The 27,722-nt window shown below is 34.3% G+C and overlaps 2 protein-coding genes across 8 annotated transcripts; one reads left to right on the top strand and one right to left on the bottom strand.

Annotated features, from left to right (window-relative positions):
- Nucleotides 1-724: 724 nt before the first annotated feature.
- On the bottom strand, nt 725-27,137 carry dsn1 (DSN1 component of MIS12 kinetochore complex). Of its 2 annotated transcripts, none has more exons than XM_073934144.1 (11): nt 27,063-27,137; nt 26,667-26,773; nt 13,770-14,028; nt 13,621-13,694; nt 13,462-13,534; nt 10,626-10,707; nt 10,490-10,540; nt 7,381-7,452; nt 7,129-7,276; nt 4,043-4,130; nt 725-1,189 (listed from the first exon to the last, which is right to left on the bottom strand). In XM_073934144.1, exons 1-11 carry the CDS (start codon nt 27,100-27,102, stop codon nt 1,107-1,109), a joined length of 1,077 nt encoding a protein of 358 aa, XP_073790245.1. In that variant the 5' UTR covers nt 27,103-27,137; the 3' UTR covers nt 725-1,106. The 2 variants fall into 2 exon arrangements, with proteins under 2 accessions (XP_073790245.1, NP_001373421.1); NM_001386492.1 differs by lacking the exon at nt 27,063-27,137 and adding an exon at nt 26,388-26,415 and having other exon boundaries at nt 730-1,189; nt 26,667-26,721.
- LOC137489850 (uncharacterized) lies at nt 15,919-21,640 on the top strand. Of its 6 annotated transcripts, none has more exons than XM_073945057.1 (4): nt 15,919-18,065; nt 19,048-19,179; nt 19,325-19,395; nt 19,624-21,640. In XM_073945057.1, exons 1-4 carry the CDS (start codon nt 17,924-17,926, stop codon nt 20,851-20,853), a joined length of 1,575 nt encoding a protein of 524 aa, XP_073801158.1. In that variant the 5' UTR covers nt 15,919-17,923; the 3' UTR covers nt 20,854-21,640. The 6 variants fall into 6 exon arrangements, with proteins under 6 accessions (XP_073801158.1, XP_073801157.1, XP_068073962.1 ...); XM_073945056.1 differs by having other exon boundaries at nt 19,325-20,310; nt 20,455-21,640; XM_068217861.2 differs by having other exon boundaries at nt 19,325-21,640.
- Nucleotides 27,138-27,722: the final 585 nt, after the last annotated feature.

Raw genomic sequence — 27,722 nt, 5'->3', positions numbered from 1 at the left:
CTACATTAATTTCAAAGCTTCAGCCTTTAAAGTCACATAAGAAATAATAATTGCACAGGGTTCCCACTTTAAACCAAATATCCAAATCCCTGCCACTCAATAAATACAAACTAATAAATACTTAAAAAATTTTAAATATTGACTCTTCTGCGGTCACATCGTGTAGTAAGATTGACGGAAAATATTTTGGTAAGGCTGATATACCCACAAACTATAGTTTCTTGATAATTTCACTAAAAAGAGCATAGATCCTAGCATATCAACCTAAAAAAAGTAACTTTTTATTTTCCATTAGTACACAATGTAACTATAGAAGAGTCCAGCTTTAGATTTAGAAAACAACTCTTAATTGTTTTTTGAACTTGAGTCAGATGCTAATGTCCGATTTAATGATTTATGCTAAGCTAAGCTAAAATGTTTCCGCCAGATCAAGTGATCAGCTGCAAGGATTCAAAAATGTTTAACTCTAGGAGACTTGAAAAATGAGCCTATTTCAAAAAAAGAAAAAAGAAAAAAAGTGGAGCGCTTCTTTAAAGCGTATAAACATAGGCTGTGTTTGCCTTGGAAACATGATAGCATCACAAACTCTTTATTCCGCTTCTGCATTCAGGCGGAGGAAATAAAATCCAGGGATGGATGAGTCCATTTAGACATATGGGACTGTTTAAAAACTTGAAATGCAATCAAACCTTTTTTTTTTTTTTTTTTAAAAAGGGAGAAACGGTTTTGTTTTGTTTAAAGGAAACAAAGGCATTTAATGTGGAATTCAGAGATTTTTTTAAAAAGTACAAGAGAGCACTACACAACTGTCTTTAAAAACATACAGGTAAAAAAAGAGCTTTAGGTGAACAACTAGTCTGCCATCTAGTGTTCATTATTGTGTAATCTGTATACATTGTTGTTTCCTGCCACTAACTCAAAGCAGATGCTACGGACAATTCATCAGTCAGAAAGATCAGGGTTTTTTTTATCCTGGTTTATAGAAGAATGACATTTTGTTACTGGTAACATTGAACAAGTTGATAATGCACAGCCAAAATGGGTGACGTCAGACCCCTGAGCTCTTTATATTTGAGTATTCTGAGAGAAATTTACAGCACTGTGAACTAGGAGGAAACACTAGATATGTGTGCTTTCACCAGCTGTCTGATTGGAGATGAAGGAAGATCCTTGAATCCTGCGCTGGAAGCTGCAAGAGAGAAAAAAAGTCCAGTGTCTAATGAAATAACTGTATTTCATGGGTTTGCCTTGTATTCAGAGACTTTTGAGTTTATTGCAATTTCAGCTTCTCTGGCTAGGTCATGGCAAAAACACAAAAACACACCAAGTTTACCACATTTTATAAATTTCACTTTTCTTTAATCATAAAAATATTTTAACAAGTAAAAGTCAGCAATAAATAATACACAAGATAAAATACATAATCATTAGAAGCCAAAATTGAAATCAAAACTGAATTTTCGATTAATTGCATAACCCTAACAGAAACTATATTCTTCATCGTATTAATTCTGTAATATTATTCTTCAGTAAACATGCAAATGTACTTTTTTTACATTTTACATTTAGTCATTTAGCAGACGCTTTTATCCAAAGCGACTTACAAATGAGGACAAGGAAGCAATTTACACAACCAAGAGCAACAATGAATAAGTGCTATAAGCAAGTTTCAGGTCTGTAAAGTCGAAGAAGGGAAGTATTAGTAGTTTTTTTTTTTTTTTTTTTGTTCAGTTAGTGTGATATTCAGTGAGGCGATTACAGATTAGGAAGTGTAGTGGTACATTTACAATTATTTGTAGTGGTACATTTACAATTTTTGTGGCCAAATGCTTTAAACTCTATTGAAATGCCTTTAAAACACAAGCACATGACAAAGTTTCACACTGCTATGGCTAAACTTTACAATGTATTCCCAACTGTTGTGATAATCAACAATAATCCCAACTCAACATTGCAAATCCTGCGATGTGGCTATTGCAGACACACACATTGCAATATCGATGCTGAATCGATATATTGTGCAGCCCTAAATAATATTTACTCAGATTTTAGACAAATCTTCTTTCAAAATCTGGATATTTTATTCTTATTTGATAGCTTGCTGCTAGTTTTAGAAAAGCAACAATTTTAGTTTCTGTCATCTATTTTAAAACCCAGCCTTTGAATTGGACATTTTAAGAGAGTGAGAAAGAGAGAAATAGAGTTTTGAGTTTAGTGCCATATCAGCATATCGGCAAAAAACAGATTAAGTTTACCACACTTTATAAATATACCTTTCTATCATTATAAAAATATTTACAATAAACAGTCATCGACAGAAATAAATAATATATACAATAAAATACATAAATAATAATAATTAACAAGAAAAAAATCCGAAACCATTTACGGTTTACTTTTGATAAACATTGCTCATTTTTGGAAGGATTCACATTTAAAAATATTTCATTTAAAGTCTCTCCAGGTAACTGGAGAAAATCAGATTCTCCCAAAAAAAAAGAAAGAACACTAAAAACATAAAATCTGGAAACCTTTCACAGATTATTTTAAAGAAATAAATTATACAAGAAATTTGAATTGAAGAGGGTCAGACTACTTTAGATTCAAACTAAAAGTCTGTATTCATTTTTCTATTTTTACAAATATTTTCCTCTTTTTTTATTATTATTATTGATTTATTGTATTTATTATGTTGCGGCCGGAAGGGCATCCGCTGCATAAAAACTTGCTGGATAAGTTGGCGGTTCATTCCGCTGTGGCGACCCACGATTAATAAAGGGACTAAGCCGACAAGAAATGTTTGTATATGGTATTTTTTATTGTCAAATTGTTGTGCAAATGTTTGTAGGTCGGAACTTGTTAGCCATTGTGTTAAGATGTTTAAAAAACAAGAAAAAAAGTTGTAATAAAATAAAATAAAATAAAAAGTCTCTCCAGGTTAAAACCATTGTCTGATAACATAAAAAAATAGGACATTCCACAAGTACATGTTTAAGAGTTTGGTAACATACCTTTTTTGGTACATTTTAAACCCAAAGCTTTTTAATAATAATAATAATAATGATAACATGTAATTATAATTTTTTTAAATAAACATTGCATGTAAGTGTTAGTTAACAGAAACCATTTGGAATGATTGCTTTTTGATTAAAGTGGAATAAAACGAAGGAATAAATCAAAGCTGAGAAATAGCCTATAACAGGGGTCACCAATCTGGTTCCTGGAGGTCCGGTGCCCAGCAGGGTTTAGCTCCAACTTGCCTCAACAAACCTGCCTGGGTGTTATAAATATACAGAGTAAAGCTGCAGTCACACTAGTTTGTGTGTGCGAAATTCTGTCGTACGGTGCTGCGAAAAGGGGCGGGATTAAACAATCTTACTAGACATTTAAAAAAGCAAGCGATTGCTCAATGTTTTAAATTTCTGTTAAGAGATGTCATGTTTTGATCCTTGATTGGTCTCACGCAGTCAAGTGATGTGATTTCGCAGGTCAGAGTTAACCAAGCTTGAACTTTGCACTGCAGCAACCTGCGAAACTTGACACATGACCCCGTGTTTCCAGTCTGACGCATTTGTGTGCGTATGAATGGAAGTCTATGGGAAGAAAAGCCCAGTGTGACCGCAGCTTAAGGCCTTGATTAGCTTGTTCAGGTGTGTTTGATTAGGGTTGGAGCTAAAATCTGCAGGACAACCGCCAGGAACAAGTTGATCCCTGGCCTATAACGATTATAAACAGCGCAATATAAAAAAAGATATAGAAAAAAATTTGTTTTGATAAATGTAAAATAAATTTAAAGTGACAAACAAAAATCCTTGATATTCCATAACTTGAATAAAAATGTATGTTTTATAAATTACAATATATAAATATCAAATTCCCTGGCATTCAATGTCTGGAATAAACCTGTTAAAATTCCATAAACCCCATGACTTGTGGAAATCCTGATTCTAATATGCAGATGTTTTTTTGAACTGGCTGTATTCACCTTACTGACCCCATATTTTATGTCTATTTCCCACACTATAGATTCACATATCCTCACCTAGTCTGGCGCTGGTCTCCTTCAGCAGCAGCTGAGATTTCTCATGAAAAGACAGCAGATCCCTCATTATACAACACTGAGAGTCCATCTGTGAAGCAACACAACATCACATCACAGCAGCTCTTTAAACAAACAAAAAAGTATCTCTCTACCTATTTATGACACCACGTTACAAGGGATACTTCACTTAAACAATTTAATTGCCCTCATTTACTTGCTCCAAAACTATTTTGACTTTTTTTAATGTTGTACAAAAAAGAAGATATACTAAAGAATGCTGAAAACCTGTAACCATTTACCTCCACAGTATTTGTTTTTCCTACTATGAAAGTCAGTGGTTGCAGGTTTTCAACATTCTTAAGTATTCTTCAGCATCTTTTGTATACAGCAGAAGAAAAAACAAAGATGTAAGGAACAAGTAAAGGATGAGTAAATGAATACAGAGTTGTCATTTTTGGTTGAACCTTCCCTTTAAACACAGCTCAGATTACTTATTGCATATTTTTATTCTGCATTAGAGTCGTAAATATTTGAGGAGAGAATGATTCATCACTGTGTAACAATACAAAAACACTGAATTATTTGACAAAGATATGTTCAGATTTTTAAAATCAATTTTGTACAACATCTTTTGCCTATGATAATTTTATAACTGTTGATTTAATGATGTGTAAGCTGACATTATTAAGGTTGTCAATCAGTTTTTACAAAACTATTTAGTCCAAAAGCACCGACTATGATGAAACCTATTAGAAGTTCAAATTACCCTTTAAATTAAGTTATAAAAACAAACAAAATAAAAAACAGTTTGGGTTTGTGTGTTTTTTGTTCATTAGATTTTAAATAATTGAGAAACTTCAATCAACGAAGAACCGTTTATTTCTACCTAGCAATATTTAAAGATGCAGTAGGTGATTGTCTTCAGAAACATTTGTGTTGTGCTGGTTGAAAGTCTCTTCACATCCCAATAGTAATGAATAAAGTAAATAATCTAAACATGTTTATATGTATTATTATATTCTGGGTAAGGCATAAGACTAAAACATTTTTTATCCAATTAAAATTTGTCGGGCTGATAACTCCCTGTTCCCACAGACATAACCGCTGTTTGTGCACGTACACGAGAGAGTGACAGCGGTAAAAATAAGCTAAATTATATCTTTTTTAATCCTGAATCTATATTTGAGTTACTTTTGCATGCTGGAGGAAGGACGAAACCATGGCTCTGTTAGACCGGTGATGTTGTGTTTTAAAATTATTTTAGTCAGGCAAAGCTGACGTAGATTGTGTTGTGGTATGAATGGGTTAAATGCACAGAAGTGTTGTTCAGCCACTGAAATCTTTAGACGCAAGGTCGATGCAACTAATTTCAGTTTCATAAGGGACCTTTTACAACATCGATAATGTAGATTTATATTTAGTTTAGCAACAAAGCATCAGTAAGCAATATTCAGCCTAGCCTGCTTCACGAAGGCAAAGTTGCTTTTATATGTTATAATAACAGCACGTGACGCTGTTTACTGTGCTACTTTGCATTTTCGGTCTGAAATAGCATGCAAGCATGGCTTAGTAATAAGTAGGGCCAGACGGAATCTGCGGACATTTTTGCTATTTCTGCTGAGAATTTTGGTAAAAGACAGCGGATTTCTGCAGAATTATTTTGGGAGTATCATAACTAAAACCTTAATATATGAAATAAAAAATAATACATTTTAAACTTTTATTTAATGTTTAAAATGCAAATTCAATTAGATTAACTTTGTTTGGTAAATAAAGCAAGTTTGTCATATAATAAATCTAGTAAAAGACATAAAATATTACTGTACAAACTGCAATGTACATAAATCAGATGAACATTTTCACATTAGTCAATAATATTACTGAAATTAATTTAAAAACTGAATAAATATAGATGTTCACACATTTACTCAAGTAAATAAACAGAATTAATGATGGGCTAAAAATCTGCGGAAATCTGCTGAAAATCTGCGGAATTCTGCGTGCGCAGATTCCGGATGGGCCTAGTAATAAGTGTAATACCTGCACGCCGCTGGCCAACCACTAAGCATACAGTAGTTGCTTTAGGACAAAACACACGAGAGAGTGAGACCAGTGATCCTTGCATGCATGAAATATTGCACATTATGACAAGTTTTGCTAGCTACACAACTGAAAAAGTGCAAGATATAATACAGCTTTTTTGTTGGGAATTGTAGTATTATAAAGTACAATAAAGTTTTCTAACTGGTGAATGACAAGATCTAGTGCAGCGGAGTCTAAACTCGGTCCTGGAGGGCCGGTGTCCTGCATATTTAAGTTCCAACCACAATTAAACACACCTGAACCAGCTAATCAAGCTCTTTCTAGGTATACTAAAAACATCCAAGGAGGTGTGTTGATTAAAGTTGTAGCTAAAATATGCAGGACACTGGCCCTCCAGGATCTAGTTTGGATAATAACAGAAAATCAGAGCAGAGCTTATAATTAATACCCAAGACCCTTCCAAATAAGGTCAAAACAGAGCATTTCATAATAGGGGCAAATACTAAGGTTGTAAATGAATGTATGAAAAGGTTTATGGAGAACATATATGCCACATATCTTCTATGTAATGGTGTTGCAGTGGGTAGCGCTCTCGCAGCAAGAAGGTCGCTGGTTCGAGCCTCGGCTGGGTCAGTTGGCATTTCTGTGTGGAGTTTGCATGTTCTCCCCACATTTGCATGGGTTTCCTCCAGGTGCTCTGGTTTCCCCCACAAGTCCAAAGACATGCGGTACAGGTGAATTGGGTAGGCTAAATTGTCCGTAGTGTATGTGTGTGAATGATAGTTTATCAGTGTTTCCAAATGATGGGTTGCGGCTGGAAGTTGGCGGTTCAAACTGCTGTGGCGACCCCAGTTTAATAAAGGGACTAAGCCAAAAAGAAAATGATTGAATGAATCTTCTATGTTGATATGAGGGAACAATCAAACATTGTTTTTCGAGGCATTCTATGCACCTTCATCAGCTTTATATGAATAGATTATATGACTGCGTTCAAAATCTATATCTGGTTCTCTGGGAAGAATAGTTGTGCGTCACAATCTCACCACTAGCTCCATGTTTTGGAGTAGTTTCTGCTGTCTTGTGAGCACAGTCTTGTAGTCAGGTTTGTTCAGAATGAGTTGACTCTGTGAAGACTTGGCAAAGCATGATGGGTTCAGTGGCACACCCGTGTCTTCACCCCGCTCCACACATCTGCAACAGGACAGAGAACCACAGCTAACACAATCCAACAACACAATGATCAAAGTCCTTCTGCATCTATTCATGTGCTCGTGTGCTTGTGCAGTTGTGCTCACTTGTTCAGTTCATCAGCTTTGGACCGGTGTTTGTCCAGTAGTGCCTCCCATGACGAGCATTCAGCCTGTAACCTTCAGAAACACACGATGGCTATTAAAGAACTATTAAAAATGACCTGTCGTGCAGTGTGTAACTCAGCGGTAAGTGAATGAAAAGATCCAGCTGAGTTTTAAATATTAAAATACCCAAAAGAAATAATGCTAATCAAAAGGATTAGAGTTGGCTTACTACAGAACAAAAATGATTGCTTTTATTTAATATTTTTGAATTTATGAGGAAAAAGCTTCATTATGGATGTGACGGATGTGAAATTGCCACTTATGTGACTTAGGTAAATGAAATACAATTGTTTAAAAACATTGACAGAGACATTTTTGAGTATTTTGACAGTAGTGTAAAATACAAGCCTACACAAAAAAAACCTAGAAAGGGATTCGCTATTTTAGTAAAAACTTTAGTTTTTCATGGCAAGTTGACATTTACATGGAATTGCTTTGTAGTGAATTCTGGCAGATGGGATTGCATCATACTGCCACCTTTGGCTTGAGCCATGCCAACCCGAGCAAACCTCTGACAAGTTTGTGCTGATGCCACAAAGTTAATAGTAGTAATAATAATGGTAATAGTTAAACTTTTGCAGATGCGCAGAAATTATTATTACTGAATGGTTGTCGCATTACTTGAAGTTTTGATTATGTATATGCTAGTCTAAAACTGCAGTGCTTTATCAATATGTTCCTGCATTGGGCTCACACTTACACTATCTGACAAAAGTCTTGTCGACTATCCAAGTTTTAGGGAACAACAAACAATCACGTGACTTCTAGTTGATCATTTGGTATCAGAAGTGGCTGACATGAAAGGAAAAGGCCTCTAGATTACGCTTATTTACCAAAATAAAATATGATCATGCTGTGATTTTTTAATTATTTAATTAGGACAGTAAGGTCTGACTTTGCTCAGACAAAAGTCTAGTCACTTAACAGAAATAATACAGTATAGAATATAAAGTCATGGTGCAGTGGGAAAAGAATTAATATTGTGCATGACTCCCTTGATCTTGGAGGACTGCATCCATACATCTCTGCAATGACTCAGATAACTTACGAATAAAGTCATCTGCAATGACATAGAAAGCGTTCTTGCAGAACTCCCAGAGTTGAGAACTCCCCATTGAGATTCTTTAGATTTATCTTAAATGCCTTCTCTCTATTACCCCAGACATGTTCAATAATGCTCAAATCTTGTGACTGGGCTGGCCAATCCTGGAGCACCTTGACCTTCTTTACTTTGAGGAAATTTGATATGGAGGCTGATAATTCTGCCTTTAACTGTGTGTGAGTGTGTGTATACACACACACACACACACACACACGTTTACAACCTTTAGTCTATGGCAATGGCAGTGTTGGCCAGATGTAAAGCGGATAATTGGGCAGCTGAAATGGCGGTGGCGCTGCCTTGACAAGAGCAGAGGGGTGCTGCTATACCGCCGTAACAAAGTTAATACATCTGTCTCGCACAGACACGGATACTACTCCAGACAGTAAAGTGTCGCCCACAATTGAGGCAACTCTCTCCTCAAAGGGTGTTAGTTCAGCATCCCCTTTTCAGTCCACACTACAACGGTGCGCCGCTATTCTACTCTTAACCTGCACCTTTACATCGGACCATTTATTTTTTAATTCACTCACAGTGCGATGTTCAGACCCCACTACGTTAACCGCATCAGCTAAACTCTCTTACTCTTTTTTTTTTTTTTTTTTTTTTTTTGTTATTACAACAAATTAAGACAAACTTGCAAATAACACTGTTTTTTTTTCCGGTCACAGTCTGTGAAGTTTCTCTTCTTGCTCGCTTTTGCCATTGCTTTGTTGTTTGGTTTTCCCAAAGTGAAGTCATTACCATATTTATTAGGGGGAGAAGGCAAGGAGAGGTTTTGCACTTGAGCGCTCAATTTCAAGTTAATACGGATGTACAGATGGAAAAAGCTTGGGCTTCCGCGTGCGAAGTGTTTCCATATATCTGAATTTTTTACTGCGTATGCACATTTACAGCTTTGTCCGCACGCAATGTTTTAGCATTAATTCAACACAAGTCTTCGTACATGAGGCCCCAGATCTCACTGGAAGAAGAGACAGTACTGTCTCAATGTGATCTCCTTGCTAAACAAAGGAAATAGTAATAAAATTTAATAATAATAATAAAACAAAGAGGAGGGTGCTCCTCAGTGAGCAGATTATATGGGACTCATTGGGTTAATTAGATCAAATTAAATGCATATTATAAGACAATAAAAGTGTTATTTTACTTTTTATCTTGCATTCATATCAGCCTTTTGTTCGAGACTCCCAAAACCAAAATATAACCTTTTACAATGCACTTTAATATCCATTGATGAACATGATAAAATTAGGTCATGAAATAAACTACATTCCTACGGTGATGTAAGGCTGGGTGGTATGACTCACAGGGTTCCCACTGTCTTTTTAAAAGCACCATTAATTTCAAATCAAGAACTGTTGTAATTCCCACCGCCAGCAAATATGAAAGCCCTTACTGTACTAAACATTTCACTTACACTTAATATTTACATTAAAATGTCACAGTAATGATGATGATGTTTTGAATGCATCATTTTAAAAATGTAGACAGATTTAAACAGTCATGATCAAAGTACTTATGTTTAACTATATACTGAAATTATTCAATTGTGGTTTCTAAAATATTGATCAAATGTGCATTTTTTTGTCATAGTTCTTCTGCAATGTTTAATTTAAGAACAATAAATTCACAATTTTTACATTTGAATTGAAGCACTTTCAAAAACCAATGTTGGTTTTTAAGCACTTTCCAGACTTTATATCCATATGTCTGAAATTCAAGTACTTTCAATAAGAAAAAATATCACAAATAATCATTGATGAAAATGAATTAACTTCACACTGGTTTAATCTGCATGCAAACAAAGCTAAACATGTGCTATACTGTTGTTTATTTGCACTAAAATTAAATGCTATTCAGTTCAAATTTGAAGTACATACTTTATTTTTTACATCACTCAGCCGTGTTATTGTGAAGTCTTGCCAGATGATAAAAAAAAGTTACCTGCTAATGTCCTCCTGAATGCGTGCGGTGGTCATGTTAACAATGGGATCGCTGCAAATAAAAAGAGGATTTGAATGTGTTTCAGGATTGAAGTAGAGATTAATGTAAACTAACATATAAACAAACTGAACTTTACCTTTCAGCAGGTTGAAGGGAGTTCTGGGCTTCTCTGCTTATATCTTTTGCCAGACTGTCCCATTCTTCATGCAAAGATTCAACTGAAAGTGAATGGCATTGATTTTGATCAGTGATATCGGTCAGAAGAGATGCTATACACATGTTAATAATACGTAAAGAAAACACAGCCTAAGTGTATACATAATAAGGCTGCACGATATCGGAAAACTTCTGACATTGCAATGTTTTGTTTTGCCATGACATATTTTGTAAAATTAATATAATTTCACTAGATGATTTGAACAGCTCTATTTGGAAACATTTCATTCATTTAAATTGGCTGGGAAAGATCAGAGTGTTTTATGCAGTGTATCTGCATAAATTATAATAAATATAATAAAAAATGTGGCGCTTTATGGTTTTCTAGGAAGTCTAACAGTATTCAAATACAGAAAATGAACCAAATGTAAACTAACACGGTCACAATTGTATAAATAAAAAAAATATAATATCTTTATCTTTTCATCTTTAATAAATAATCTAATCCTGCGATGTGACTATTGCAGACACACACTGTGATATTGATGCTCAAACAATATATTGTTCAGCCCTAATACACAATAGCATAGGATGTGATTATTCATTACTTTTGTTGTAAATCCTGCTGATTTCCATTGTGAATGTTATTTAGCTCACTAATCCTAATAGATAAGGGCTTAATTGAAACTGGAAACATGGCTTTTTGTCAATAAATTAACTTCTATTCATCAAAGATAACGTTAAATCGAAAGAACTGCTTTCACAATGCCTAATTGTAATAAATGTTTCTTAAATCAGCATTATAGAATGATTTATGTAGAATTATGTGACACTGAAGACTGAAGAAATGAGACTGAAAACACATTTCATAACATGAATATAGAAGAGCTATTTCTTAATGAAATAAATGCAGCAATGGTGAGTGTTAGGCTATGTTCCCACTGCAAGGCTTAGTACTCAAATCTGATTTTTTTCTCATATCTGATTTTTTTGCATGGCTGTTTACATTGTTATAAATGTGGCCAATATCAGATTTGCAGTGTGGTAACAGATCATGTTCCTAAAGCAGAGGTGGGCAAACTACAGCCCGTGGGCCATAAGCGACCCGCTGAACACTTTTATCCGGCCCGCAAGGGAGTTTTTAAAATGCTGCTTCTGAGAAGGTTTGGTTTAGAATTAGTAAATTGATAAAGCAATACAAGTGAACGCCATGTGATGGCAGCACTGCACGCAGTACAGTTAGTGCAATCAGTAGACTTAGAACACACTCTCAGATATTAAAATGCACTCGACAGTTAATGACCGAACGCCATAGATATATACATTAGATGTCGCCTTCCCTGTTGTTGTCTATTAGAAGGAATGCGTCAATAGAGCCGTCAATTTAGTACAGGGTATCGCTCCTTTGAAATGAATGCGGGACCAATCTGCAATGGAGAACTGTGGCAATCCAGAGCCAGAGAATCACACATATATACATATATCTATGATCGGGAGTTTTCCCGGAGGTCAGTGTGCAGTATCTTTTTTTTTTAATTACGAAACGTATAATTTTACATCACTTTTCTACATTGATGGATAAGTGATCGCACAGGCATTCCTGACAAAAAGCTTGTGTTTGTGTGTATGGAAATGTACTATCCACCCACCCTGTTAAATTAGTTCTAATCATGTCCTGAAACACACCTCCACACCTGCTTTCACTTCTCATACTGACGGAGGGAGCGATTTGTTTGTGTATGAACTTATGAATGGAATTTGTGTATTTACAAATTGTGTTTTGAAATTACGAAAGAAATTTGTGTATTTTTGAATTGTGTTTTGAACTTATGAATGGAATTTGTATATTTACGAATTGTGTTTTGAACTTGTGAATAGTATTTCAGTCATGTATAAATTTATACATAGGATTTGTGCATTTACAAATTGTGTTTTGAACTTAAGAGTGGAATTTGTGTATTTTTGAATCGTGTTTTAAACTTATGAATGGAATGTGTATTTACAAATTGTGTTTTGAATTTACAAATGGAATTTGTGAATTTTTAAATCGTGTTTTGAACTTAAAAATGGAATTTGTGTATTTTTAAATCGTGTTTTGAATTTATGAATGGGATTTGTATATTTACGAATAGTGTTTTGAACTTACGAATGGTATTTGAATCATGCTTTGAATTTACGAATTGGGATTCGTGCATTCACAAAATGTGTTTTGAACTTAACAATTAAATTTGTGTATTTTTGAATTGTGTTTTGAACTTAATAATGGGATTTGTGTAATTTTTAATTGTTTTAAATTTACAAATTGGACTTGTGGATTTACAAATTGTGTTTTGAACTTACAAATTGGATTTTGTAAAAGTGAATTGTGTTGTGGATGTGTAAAACTTCTTTGTAAATGTATTAGTTTTGAAACTGATCTGGCTCCATGCTACTTCCTGTCTAAACACTCTGCCATCCCAATAAAGAACAACAATAATAAATAAAATGGTTTTAAGCTCTGAAAAGTGAATATTTTATATTGATCTATTTTCATAAATAAATGATCTAAATGATAACTCTTGATTGAAAATTTTAAAACACATTATCAGTAGTTTAAAAAACTAACAAATGGACATTTCACTCAGTGTACCTATTAAAGCCAAATCCAGATACACAATAATAACTTTGAAGTTGTCTCTTAAATGTTTTTTAAAAAGCTGTTATTTTTTAATGAATTTCCTACCAAAAAAAGTCATGAAAATGTAACACTGAGGACTGATCATACTTTCATTACCATTGATCCAGACAGAACACTTAAAAACCCTGACTTTACTTACCTTGAGTCTGAAGAGTCTCTGTATCAACACCAGGGATGGTGTACAGACTGCTTTTGACCCTCTGCACCGTCCTCTAGAAAACAATCCGCAAAGACGAAAAGGTAAAAAGTCAAACTCATCAAGGACCAAAAAGTAATACAAAAACTGCATTGTAAAGACCTGCATCGCAGCTTTCATGAGCATCTCCAGTCTCTCATCATCAGGTAAAGACAGACTGATGGTTTCACACAGAGCTAAAAGAGAACATCAACAATCAGAAATGACTCCAGCAGAACGTCCTGTAAAAGGCTCTGTGATGCAGGACTCACGCTGAGAGGAGCTGCTGAAGGCCGGTAGAGAGCGCCGGCCTCTGGATGATCTCCTCAAGGACTTCCGCCGAGAACGAGGGTTTTGTTCGGCAGCAGGAACACTTACACTTTCCTCTTCAACCTTGTTCTCGGGCTGCTCGTCGTCTTCTAAACGCTGCATTGCTGCTGGAGCAGGAGAAGTGCAGGGAGACTTCTGAGGAGGACCAGAGACGTGGTTGCTATCATGAGGGCGTTTGACTCCATGAGAGCCTTCTGAGGCCTAGATCATACACATGAAATTAAAACAGTTAAAGGGACAGTTCACGCAAAAATAAAAAATTTACTAACCATTTACACAAGATTTTATGAACATATTTCTTCTGTTGAGCACAAAACAAGAAGATACATAGAATGTTGGAAAAATACAGCCATTGACCTCCATAGTAGTAATACAAAATACTATGGAAGTTAATGGCTGCTGCTTTTCTCCATATTCAAATTATCCTGTTGTGAGTTCAACAAAAGAAACAAACTCAAACAGGTTTGTAAGCTGAAGGTGAAAAGTGATGACAGGTAAACAGTATTTTATTCATATTCATTCTTAGAAACTGTAAAAAGTTCTTTTTTTTACAATCAACAATCCAATTTCTATTCTATTTGGTAGTCTTTAATATTTAAAAAAATATCTAAAAGTTTAAAAGTTTATTCTAATCAATTCAATTCAATAATTGCTTTATTGGCATGACAAATGTTACAAATGTATTGCCAAAGCAGTTATAAAGTTTACATAAAAAGTAACATACATATAAAAATTAAATAGTAAAAAATAGTAGTAGTAAAAAAAGATGATATTTATATATAATAATTAAATAAAATATTAACAATACAGCATATTATTTAATATATCACATTAATATTCAATATATTATATTATTATTCAACATATCATATTTTTCATAAAAATCAATACAAACATAGATCAGAATAAACTACATTTAACAATCAACATTTTAGGATAAAACAGTAATAAAAACAATAATAATCAGTATATTTACAATGATTAATTTATAATCACCTAGGTGTGTGTGTGTTTCTGCCGGCGCATCACTGATGTTTTTTTGGTCTGCTCTCTCTTTTTGTGACAAGCATTAATGTATTGGGCCGCTAGAAGGACACACTTATTTTTATTCTCTCTCTCTCTCTCTTTTATATATATATATATATATATATATATATATATATATATATATATATATATATATATATATATATATTTAATGTCCTGCTACATTTATTATTCATAATTTAAAACCTTTGAACCTTTAAAAACCAATTAATACATACATTAGATTTATTTTGTTAATATATGATCAAATCTAAAATTTTATGCAGTTCATACATTTTACTTTTAACACTCTGTACACAAAAATCAATTTCAGCAGCATTCATTTAAAATAAAATCTTTTGTAACATTAGAAACGTCTTTAAAATGGCAAATCATATAATGTGTGCTTGAGAAGTTTTTCTAAACAAACAAACAAAAAATTCTGAACAACTAAATCACAGGAATCTAATCGATTTTCAAATATATTCACATAGAAAAAAAAGTATCTGAATACTAATTCCTAGTATAACTGTTTTTATTCTATTGTGCCAATTTGAACCAACTAGTACCAATTGAGCATTATGTCAATGCCTCAGACTGGTTTCCTGAACATGACAATGAGTTTACTGTACTCAAATGGCCTCCAATAGTGGACCTTTGGGATATGATGGAAAGGGAGATTCACATCATGGATGTGCAGCTGACAAATCTGCAGCAACTTAGTGATTCTATCATGTCAATATGGACCAAAATCTCTAAGGAATATTTCCAGTACCTTGTTGAATCTATGCCGCGAAGAATTAAGGCAGTTCGGAAGGCGAATTAAGGTGTACCTAATAAAGTGGCCAGTGAATATATACTGTATTATGTGACTAAATAATTTTGGATTTATGTTTTTCCCTCTAATTATCATTTTGCTTTTTTCATTATTTCCATCTAAGGTTTGTTTAAAGTTTATTTTATTCCCATTATTAAAGTCAAAATACTTATATGATGCAAAAAACACAATACACACACACACACACACACACACACACACACACACACACACACACACACACACACACACACACACACACACACACACACACACACACACACACACACACACACACACACACACACACACACAGACACACACATATATATATATGGATGGTATTACTACAAACCATCTGAATAAATAAACCATTGTGTATTGTATTTTTATTTATTATTCTTAATATTTTTTTCCATTATCTTTTAATAATCATATCAGTTTTTCTTATTTGCGTACTTATTAAAACTAAGTGTGTGTAGGTATATATTCTATATATGTATTACAAAATCACTTTAAGATTGTACTCATTGTTTATGTATTCTGCAATACTTTGGCAATACTTAACAGCTTTGACTAGCTCTTTTGATTTGAATTCATTTAAAATTAATAATGATTTCAATAAGGAAATGTATTTAATGTGATTTTATTGTAGTAAAAAGTTACCTTTCTCTGTCTGCACCATAACAAAAGCCCTCATTATTTCAGCGTTTCTGCAGGTTTCATCAAGTCAAATTTAAGACATTTTAAGGTAATTTTAAGACCATTATGAATGAGATTTTAGATCATACATGTCTAAACACTAATGGTTTTCGGTTAATGGCCTGGTTAGACCAATGAAATTGAAAAAGGAACACATGTAGTTATTTCTTTACCACATATTTTAATGTGTCAAAACTAGAAAACTCTAGTTTGCATCTTATCCAGTTACTATGACCATTTATGTGAAGCTGCTTTGACACAATCTACATTGTAAAAGCGTTATACAAATAAAGCTGAATTGAATTGAATAGTTGTGTAGATTTTTTTCAACAAGCCTCTTTTTTAATTACAAGTTTAACATTGTTAAAAGTATATTTATTATGAAGAAAACAACACAAAAAATGCAAAAATATATATTGTTTGGATTTGGTCCAAATTGATTGAGTATAACTCTTATTCTAATGCGCTTCTGTTATAAACCCTTAAGTTTCATGCCTATTTATAAACTTTATGTTGTCCACTCACACTTTCTTATGTAAATAATTTGATTGTAAATGGAAGATTATGTAAAGGGATATAAAAATGATCAATTATAACAATAATACACTATTCCTAAAAGTTTAGCATGTTTAGCATTATCTGCAGATTAAAAAATCATTCTGGCTATACTTTAGCAAATGAAGTTATTTTGTATTTCATTTTTTGATCACTCAGTGTTACCAACTCAACTATTTTTGATTCACATTTTGAATATATGTTGCCTGCGCTTTTGCACACATTTGTTCTGCCTCTTACGGCCTGATTCTGAATTATTTTCTTGATTTTCATTTGTTAAACTATATTTTCTGTTCAAAGGTAATTATTTACATTTAGTTTTGATTTTTGTTTTTCTGCGAGTTGATGTTGCACTCCTACACTAATGACTATATTATTTATTTCTTATGGAAATGGCATGTATATTTGCGGCATGTCTAGCTGGATGGATCACATTGAAGCGGAATACTTTAAATTCATTTATTAGATATTATTTCAGTCAATATATGTCAGTTTTGTTGTTTGAGTTTCACAAAAAACTCTCAGGTTTCATTTGTTGTGCTTCTTTGTCTACAGTTACAGCAATTTCTAACTGATTATCTATTTAAGACAGCTTTTGTCCCTTAGATCAATTTATTTAGCTATTTTTTCATTTATTTTATGTCATTTGCACATTTGCAGTCATTTGAGTTTAAAAGAAAACATTTCTTAGTCTTATGTCTTGTTACCATAGTGACATGTTCTGAGAATAGAACGCATTCCAAAAGTGTACTTGAAGCCCTGCATCATCGGAGAATATCTTGTGAGTTTGTTGAAGTGGAGTAGTACAGGTGTGTTTTTGGCTGTTAAGTGTTAAAAAACTTGCGTTCCGAGAGTTTTGAGACCGTCTCAGCCATTGAACATCTTTCGTTTGAGTGATTCACGGTGCAAGACCGAAATCCTCATCCTATTCCAGCTAGCAAACCCCAAGTTTTTGAGTGGTTACAGGTGAAAGACTGAAACCCTGTACCGAATTATATGATGGTTGAACAGATTTCTGATCTCCCCACAACATCAGCTGCTAAAATGGAGGAAGACGAAGTTCCCAAAGCCTGCAAGATCTCCCAGAGCCAAAGAAAAGTGAAGCAGCTCAAAGAAAGGCCAAGAAATGGCACTAATAGTGAGTCTTATTTACATTGTGCTATCCAATATCCAGTGTTTTCCTGACATAATAATATACTTACTATTAAAAATAATGTTTGTACAGGATAATAGACAGCTGGTTAAACTGCTGGCTAGCATTGCATTCACGTGCATCTTAATGCAACATTTTGGGTAAAATGATAATGTATTTCATTTTCAGCTTTTCTGATACAACTTTAGTCTAAAATCCTTTAGTAAAATGAGATATGCACACAGACTTTTCATTTTCAGCCGACAGCCCGATGGCTTTCGTTTAACTGTCTTTCCATTACAAAATCACCACATTTAAGATCTGTTTTCTTTAAAAATATGTGATCTTCACTGACTAATATATATTTGATATAAAGTGGGTCTCAGACCGGACAAGAATCACTGCATTAAATTACATTTAAAATAAACATGAAAATTTATTTTAGCTCAGTATTTTAAATTTTAAGAGTTTCTGCGCTAGCCTGCTGGTACTGACGGTGCTAGCGGTTCCATACAATAGACTATCGTCTCGTTTTATGCTTGAACAACTAAACGAATGCTTAGGTTAATTTAACTGATTGTAATTTATTTACATCACGATGTTTATAAAATGTTAAATAATCACAGAAACCTTTAATCCGAAATTTAATGTTGGCTGAAAAACTCTAGCTGTGCAATATACCCCAGTATTCAGTTTTCTATTTTAAAAAAGTGCACTGAACATGTAGTTTTTATATCGTTTGGTGCATTGATCATTTGTGTAGGCAGTTTTATATAACATGAAAATAATAAAATATTATAGTCAATACAATAAATAATAATAAAATACAAAAGTGTAGCAAATCCATGGCAAACTTGTGGTAACCTTGGTTTAGCTACAATAACTTTTTAAAATGGTTATATATTGGGGTTTTTGTTTTTGGTGAATGTTCGTTTTAAATTTTTCTCAACAAGTGTGTAAAGATGTGCAATCATTTCTCTTTTAACAGATGAGAAGGAGAAAGTGAAAGAAAAGAGAAAGAAGAGAAAGAAGAGCAAGGTTGCTTCTTTCATCAGAGCTGCTCTACGATGGTTCTGCTTCTGTCCTCGTAATGAGCCGTTCACACTTTCCTCATCTGATGGTAAATGATGGTTTTTGCATCTCAATATTTTCTAGTGTATAATCTCATTAATAAACTGTATTTTTACTCCCCTTTATCTGGAGTTTAACGTCTCCTTGAAAATGACTTTGTACTATGTGCAAACTGCAATCATTTGTCTTAACAGATTCTGAACATGAGATCTACGAAAAGATGATTGTGGAAGAGGAAGAAGTGAAGGAGATAATGCAGGAGGAAGTGGTGGAGAAGAAAGAGGAGGTGATGGAAGAGGAGGAGGTGGTGGACAAAGAGAAAGATAACACAAAGCAAGAAAAGACAAATGAGGAGGAGGAGGAGAAAAGTGGGGAGGAGAAGGTGGTGGAGAAAAAGGAAGAGAAGGAGATAATGCAGAATGAGATTGTGGTGGAGAAGAAGGAGCAGATGATGAAAAAGAAGAAGGTGGTGGTGATGGTGGTGGTGGTGGAGATGGTGGAGACAAATAAAAAAATAAAGAAAGATACCAGCACCCAACTAACAGAGGAGGAGAAGGTGGTGGAGAAAAAGGAAGAAGAGAAAGAGATAATGAGGAAGGAAGAGGTGGAGAAGGAGGAGGAGGTGATGAAAGAGGAGAAGGTGGTGGTGGAGAAAAAGAAAAGAAAGAAAGATACCAGAACCCGACTGTCAGAGGAGGAGTTCTGGAGAAGGAAAATGGAAGAGGAGAAGGTGGTGGAGAAAAAGGAAGAAGAGAAAGAGATGATGCAGAAGGAAGAGGTGTTGGAGAAGGAGGAGGAGGTGATGAAAGAGGAGAAGGTGGTGGTGGAGAAAAAGAAAAGGAAAGATACCAGCACCCGACTGTCAGAGAAGGAGTTCTGGAGAAGGAAAATTATCGCCAGAAGGCTATCTGCGGCAAAGTTTCTGTTTGAGCAAATAAAGGAGGAGGAGGAGGACAAGATGAAAGCTGAGGAGGAGAAAAATGAGGAGGAAATAAAATACATTGGAAAGGAGGAGGAGGAAGAGGAGGAGGAGGAGAAGCTGAAGAAAAGGAGAAGGAGAAGGCGGCCAAGGAAAAACTGCAAGGTAGAAGAGGAGGAGACGGAAGGAAAGGAAAGTGAGGAAGTGGAGAATCACATTGAGGAGAAAGAGCAAATGAATGACATTGAAAAGGAGGAGGAGGTGAAGAAAAAGAGAAGGAGGAGGCGGCCAAGAAAAAACTGCATGTTGGAAGAAGTGGAGGAGATGGAAGGAAAGGAAAGTGAGGACGTAGAGAATCACATTGAGGAGAAAGAGCAAATGAATGACATTGAAAAGGAGGAGGAGGAGGAGGTGAAGAAAAAGAGAAGGAGGAGGCGGCCAAGAAAAAACTGCATGTTGGAAGAAGTGGAGGAGATAGAAGGAAAGGAAAGTGAGGACGTAGAGAATCACATTGAGGAGAAAGAGCAAATGAATGACATTGAAAAGGAGGAGGAGGAGGTGAAGAGAAAGAGGAGGCGGCGGCCAAGAAAAAACTGCAAGGTGGAAGAAGTGGAGGAGATAGAAGGAAAGGAAAGTGAGGAGGTGGAGAATCACATTGAGGAGAAAGAGCAAATGAATGACATTGAAAAGGAGGAGGAGGAGGTGGTGAAGAAAAGGAGAAGGAGAAGGCGGCCAAGAAAAAGTAACAGTATGAACGAGGAAGACAAAGAACAAAGTAGAGGAGTAGAGACATACTGTATGTGAAGGAGGAGGGTGAACAACATTGTACAACATCAATAAAAATGTGTTTTGTACAATACTGTATGTGCTGTGTGTTGTGTTCATCTGCTTAATTCTCTGTTTCAAAAGTATTGAATTTTGTTTGTTTAAAGAAAATGTTGATTTATATTTAGATTTAACATATATATGTAACAAAATAGTTTTGTGTAGTTTAGTTTCTATGTATGTGTGTATCACATATACAAAACAAATATATATAATACACACACATATATAATGTCAGACTTATATTTTGCATGTAATTAATCTGCCCAGCGCTAATACAGTAAACCTACAGATCCTGGAGTCTGACCTTTAAGAATTATATTGCGATTCAGATTTCTTGTTTAGAATTGTTAAAGTCGAATAATTCAGAGAATTGCTATCTTTCCGAGGCAGAAACAAGCTTCAATAGAAACCACAAACAAATCCATGAAAAATCTCATCACATCTTCAAACGATGAAAATCCATTAATAATCTATTCAATTAGACTTCTATCTAATTCTAACTTAATGAACTCTTAGTTTACTTTACCATCAAGACTAAAGACTTTTAGTGCAGGTCTCTAGTCGCTCCATTTCTATTACCCTACAGTTGCACAAACTGACATTATGAATTGAAAATATGTCCATTGGAAATGTTTAATTAGCAAAAACTGCCACTCTCACACAAACACACACACACACACACACACACACACACACACACACACACACACACACACACACACACACACACACACACACACACACACACACAAACACAAACACACACTTCAGACTTGCAAGAGGTGGTTTTTCAGGCAATTCAAAAAAGCTATTTATCCGCTAAAGAATAGAAAAAAAAAAGTTTTAGCTGCACTGCAAAAAATGTAATGACAAAAAGTCAAGACAACAAATATTTTGATGTTGCTTTAACATCTTTTAATATAATAACATTTTTAAAGTTGTACCAAGTTTAACTTAATATTTGTAATCTATTTGATTGATGCAAGTTGAGATGACTAGAAAAGTTCATTTGACTCAACTGAACCATGTAAGGCAGTAGGAATATTTTTAGTGTAGACTTGAGACCACCCGAGAATTCAATGACAAAACTGTCAAATGTGTTGTGGCGGAATAGTTCAAATGAATTGATTATCTATTATTTCAGTCAATATCTGTCAGTTTTGTGGTGTGAGTTTCACAACAACCTCTGGCGTTTCATTAATTGTGCTTCTTTGTCTACAGCTACATTAATTTCTTATTGATTATTTATTTAAGAAACATTTTGTCCCTTAGATTTTTTATTTATTTTTTGTCATTTGCAGTCATTTGACTTGAAAAGAAAATATTTCTGACAAAACTGTACAAATGTTGTAGAACAAAACACATATACACAAAATGAATAAATAAGTGATAGTACAAAACAGCACAATGTTGCAGCACAAAAACAAAAAGTAATATTATTATTATTTTTAATTTTTTAATGTATAAACACGCAGAGGGTTGAAGACACAAAAACAAAAAAATAAAAAGAATAAAAACAAAAGGACAAAAAAAAATGCAAGGAGTGATATTGCAGTGCAAAAGATGTGCACAGAAAATCATAAAATAAAATGCTCAATAAAATAAAAGAATAATGTTGTAGATTAAACACAATAAAGTAAATAAAATAATAAAAAAACTAATAAAATAATTTAAAAATAATAATAATAATAATAGAAAATAATGAAATATTGGGTTTATTTAATATGGTGCACACACAAAAACTGCAAGAGCAATGTAGCAATACATGGCATGCAAAGCTGTCTTTTTTTGACATTTAAAGTGTAGCATGAGGGTGTGAGGTGAATGTTTGCATGTGTGTGGAGAAAAAAAGTAAGAGGAATGTCAGGAAATTAAAAAGCTGTGCTTCCAAAATCCTTATATCCATAATATCCTCAAATAAACAACTAAACTCCAAAACAACATTGAAAGTTTACACTTTCAATGTTTTTAAGCAAAGCGATACCACAAAAATGGCGCCGGTGTGACGTCACACACAACAAACGCACGTGACTGACAAAGACCGATTGAGTCGACTTGCCTCTGACCTGTCACTCCTCTAAACACAGGATGAATGGCGGCGCGGGAATGGATGTATTGCGCAATAACTCATTTCTGGAAATGTGGCGACGAGTGCTTTATTTTAACACGAGAGCGCATTCATACATGCAAATCGCTAAAACAGACATGCAAGCTCTTAAATAGGCTTTTTTTCAAATGAACTGCAAGACCTCTCATTATCGCGTTTGTGCTCAGATTGAATACAATCACAACCTTTCCACTATTAAAGTAGACATTATTTATCTTTGCTCCTTTACTAAATTTAGTCAAAAGTATTCAAAGTTATTAAGTATTTAGAATTAGATTGATGCATGATCGATGACAATGCTAACGGCAGTGTTGGGGAGTAACTAGTTACATGTAACGCCGTTACGTAATTTAATTACAAAATAAAAGTAACAGTAATTAGTTACAGTTACTAAGAAAAATATGTAATTAAATTACAGTTACTTTTGAAAATGTTAAAGATTACAAATGGGGTTACATATAATATTTTTCTTTAAATCTCTATGATATGTTGAATAATATTAATCTATTGCTTTGCCTGTTTTTGATATGCACGATGGCTTCTGCTAAGGCCATTTATTCAAGCGCTGATACTTTTGATTTGATTTTGATTTGATTTTGATTTGCGGGCGTAAATCCCGGGGGGAACATGTTCATTGTCCTCCTCACCAAATAAAATATATAAATATATATATATAAACGCACTCTCTATTTTGAAAAATATATGTGTGTATACCTAAAATAATTGTCTAAGTAGAAAAAAACCCGCATTTATTATTTAAAATGCATTTAGAAAGAGTTCACCCCCCGCTTCCTCATAGTGGTTTGATCCACCTACTCCTCACGTACACGCAGCCTGTCACACAGTCACAGACAGACGCAGAAGTTAGGTGCGTGGCTACGGTTCAATGTTGAATTTGAGTAAGTATGGTGTATTAATCACATTAAAAAATCGATTCTCTTCAAAGATAATGCAGAATCATTTATAAATTAGTTGCGGCAAAAATGCAGATTACCGATGTCCATGAATCTGCTGTATTAGTGGTTAAAATTACTCATGTAGTTAACGTATGCTTGTTTAGCATGTTGCATACGTTAGTGCACTGCAAAATAATACGCCAAAGTGCATTGTTTCATTTGTGTCCACTTGGCATAATGTTAACTTTACATTAACGGCCACAATTAGCATATTGTTTATCTGTGGATTTGCTAAATGAGCACTGTGCTACGTCCAAACTAGCCCCACTTTATTTTTTGTATAATCAATTTCAGTTCTGTTCTTAGGTGACTAAATTAATTTAAAATATAAAATGTCCTTGTTTTTATTGTTGTGATGATTTTTCTGATAGTTTTTCATTCTTTATGTAAAGTACTTTGAATTAGCATTGTGTATAAAATGTGCTACAGAATAAACTTGCATTGCAGTGTCATGGACTAGATAAAATTATTTAGGTAAAGTTGGTTTTATATCCGCTAGGGATGTAACGGTATCAGAATTTCACGGTACGGTAATACTTCGGTATGAATGTCACGGTACGGTATTTATTAAATCATTTACAGGAAAAAACAAAACTTATGAAAATACTCCAAAAAAGTGCCAAAAGTGTCAATGACATACAAATTAGCCATCTATCTGTAAGCTTTGAAACAGGAACTTCAATTTTAATAACAAAAAAAATATTAAACCATGTAAAAAAATTAAGTTTCAATTTAGTATTGTTGAAAACTCATCACATTCAACATTTAATCACTCACTCACTTAGATAGAGATGGCTTTAAAGGAAAATTATCATATAAATATAATCTGGTAAAAGCTGGTATCTCTGGGCATTTAAAATGTCCCCTGCAACAGAAAAAACCCCTCTCATTTGGGACTGAGGTTTCTGTGACATAGAGATATGACTTGGCCCAGGTTGACAGCAGTGGGTAACGTTGTGCATTGTCTTTCCCCCACTTGAGAGGACAAGCCATGAGTGAGAGAGGTCTCATGTCTGCATCAATCAATCCGCCCTTCAGTAGGCGCGCGACCACACCGCTCTTGAGTATGCGCGCTCGACCCCCCCTCCCCGCTTTACAGTACAACGCAGCTGTCCAGAACACCGCAACAACACAGCTATTCAGTATGCGCGCCACAACACAGCTGATCAGAACGTGCGCGACAACACCGCTATTCAGTACGCGTGCGGCGACAACACCCGCTTCAGGTCGACCATTTCCAGCTCTTTTTGATGCCCGCTTCTAGCAGCACACTCCATTTCCGCATTACTGTATCTGTAGCGACAACAGACCGCAAGGGATGATGGCCACCCCTGGGCTGATGGGAATTGTAGTTTTCGCTACCTCCCGTTCGCTTCATTCGCCTGAGCAAATTTTCTCAGAAGACCTATAGTTTTACCGAGTCATGCGACTTTGGTAATATCGAAAAAAATTTATATTGCGGTATGACGGTACAATACCGTTACATCCCTAATATATATATATATATATATATATATATATATATATATATATATATATATATATATATATATATATATATATATATATATATAAATTTCTTATATGTTTTAGAAATATTAAATTCAGATATTCACAGAAATTGAGGATGTTTTCTTCAAGAAAAGAAAATTTAAAGAAAAAATTTCTAGCATTAACATTCGATTTTCTAATTACTATTCTTTCCCAATTAATAAAAACAAAAACATGATCTGACCTTCTAAAAATAAATCAATTTTTTATATTAAATACATTTATTTATATAGTTTTATACAAGAAATTTTCATATCAATTACATACTTTCACTTTTGTTTACATCTATTATTCTCATTTGTTAGCCACTTTAGACGTGTGTCTGCAAATAATACAATGTAAGTAAATGTAAACACAAAACAGCAAGCTTTATACACTTAGGCAGGGGTTGTTTATGTTTTTTGGTGACATTAAAGGCAACCTAACATGTTTATAAAGACGTGGAAAAATGTTGTGACCATTAGTTACAAGTTTCTAAAACTACAAAATATTGTTCAACTGTTTGGGGTGTGGAAGATGTTTCTTATGATCACCAAGGCTGTATTTGTTTGATAAAAAATAAAATAATCTTTAAAACATTAATACAATTTAAAATAATTGTTTTCTGTTTTAATATACTTAAAAATATATTTATTTCTGTGATGAGAAGCTCAATTTTGAGCATTATTAATCTTCTCATCGGTGTCACACATTCCGTCAGAAATCATATGTATATAAATTATTATGAATATAACGTACATAAATATAGAATAGAACATGTGTTATTATAATATGCTCATTTGCTGAATAGATGTAACGTTAATTATTTCAAAACGATTTTTGACACTGACTCCAAAGCTTTAACGTTAAATGGCAACAGTTAACGTACATAAATAACAAAGCATAAAAAGATTTACCATAGTATTGATGTTGCTGGCATCACATCTGTGAGAGAGAGTAGACGGTCATTTAAAATGCAGCACATGCAACAAAGTAAACAGCTTGCTTTGATAGACAAAACATCTAAGAACATGTTTTAGTTCCTAGTATAGTCAAGTTTAACGTTAGCAGTTTGACAACATCAACATTATTTTAAAACTGGGGAGACTTCTTTTCTATTAAAGGACAACGTTTGCGCAAGGATACAATCAAATGTCACCGGTAAACATAAAATGTAATCATAATAAAACACTCACGTCTCGTAGCCTTCTTGATTCAGAGGCTCCGCCATTTTCTTTCAAAGCCCGCGCGTCGACTGATAAGACCCGCCCACCTTCATTTCCACCGCGATGGCTTTTGGGATCTGTAGTCGTGTTAGATTACAGTCGATAACCTTATATCAAACATGGCATAAGGAAAAATCATTCATTTATACAAGGTGTACGTTCATGTGGACACGAATAAATTATATTTTCATATACTCAGTGTAAAGCTCACTGGATTGGTCAAAATCAAAACTTTTGTGTGCGGTATGAAGAAGAGGCGAAAATAAAAACAAGCAATGCTTTTGCTCTGCAGGCTTGTGTGGTGTATAAACTGATGATCTATGAACATATCAACAACTGTGAATAAAAACAGAAAATGTTGCTTACTTCTGTGCTTGAAACAAAGTGCTGTTATGCTCCTCTTCATCCCAGTGGATATTCCTCAGACTACCACAGGCAGAGCTTTACAGCTGCTTCATTGGATGACAAAAGGCCAATGTTATGGACAGCAGGCCTTTAAATTTGGTGAAAGGCCTTGGAACAACAACAACAGCAATAACAGCAACAACAACATTACCTGACATGTGGTGTCTATTAAAATGGACACAGGGTCAGAACGGGTTAAAATTATTTAACATTTTATGATAATATTCCGGGCTGCACGGTAGCGCAGTGGGTATCGCTCTTGCCTCACAGCAAGAAGGTTGCTGGTTTGAGCGTCAACTGGGTCAGTTGGCATTTTTGTGTGGAGTTTGCATATTCTCCCCATTTTGGCATGGGTTTCCTTTGGGTGCTCCGGTTTCCCCCACAGTCTAAAGACATGTGGTACAGGTGAATGTCCGTGTGTGAATGAAAGTGTGTGGGTGTTTCCCAGTGATGGGTTGCAGCTGGAAGGGCATCCGCAGCGTAAAACATATGCTGGATAAGTTGGTAGCTCATTCCGCTGTGGCAAGCCCAGATTAACAAAGGGACTAAGTTGAAAATTAAATGAATGAGTTGTAATAAGAAAACATTATTAAAAAATATATATATTACTGGTTTTAAATC

The sequence above is a fragment of the Danio rerio genome, chromosome 3 (genome assembly GCF_049306965.1).
Source record: "Danio rerio strain Tuebingen ecotype United States chromosome 3, GRCz12tu, whole genome shotgun sequence".
In the NCBI taxonomy this organism is placed as follows: Eukaryota; Metazoa; Chordata; class Actinopteri; order Cypriniformes; family Danionidae; genus Danio; species Danio rerio.
Note: the sequence above shows the minus strand (reverse complement) of the source record. Positions and strands in the feature narration are given on the sequence as shown.

What these genes read in the sequence shown, in the direction of transcription:
- LOC137489850 (XM_068217861.2), top strand. Translation starts at nt 17,924, where the DNA reads ATGATGGTTGAACAGATTTCTGATCTCCCCACAACATCAGCTGCTAAA. An exon ending in GCCAAGAAATGGCACTAATA is followed by an intron (nt 18,066 to 19,047) that starts GTGAGTCTTATT and finishes CTCTTTTAACAG; the next exon opens with ATGAGAAGGAGAAAGTGAAA. An exon ending in CACACTTTCCTCATCTGATG is followed by an intron (nt 19,180 to 19,324) that starts GTAAATGATGGT and finishes TTGTCTTAACAG; the next exon opens with ATTCTGAACATGAGATCTAC.
- dsn1 (XM_073934144.1), bottom strand. Translation starts at nt 27,102, where the DNA reads ATGAAGAGGAGCATAACAGCACTTTGTTTCAAGCACAGAA. An exon ending in CTTCAGCAGCTCCTCTCAGC is followed by an intron (nt 13,695 to 13,769) that starts GTGAGTCCTGCA and finishes GTTCTCTTTTAG; the next exon opens with CTCTGTGTGAAACCATCAGT. An exon ending in ATTCAGGAGGACATTAGCAG is followed by an intron (nt 7,453 to 10,489) that starts GTAACTTTTTTT and finishes GTGTTTCTGAAG; the next exon opens with GTTACAGGCTGAATGCTCGT.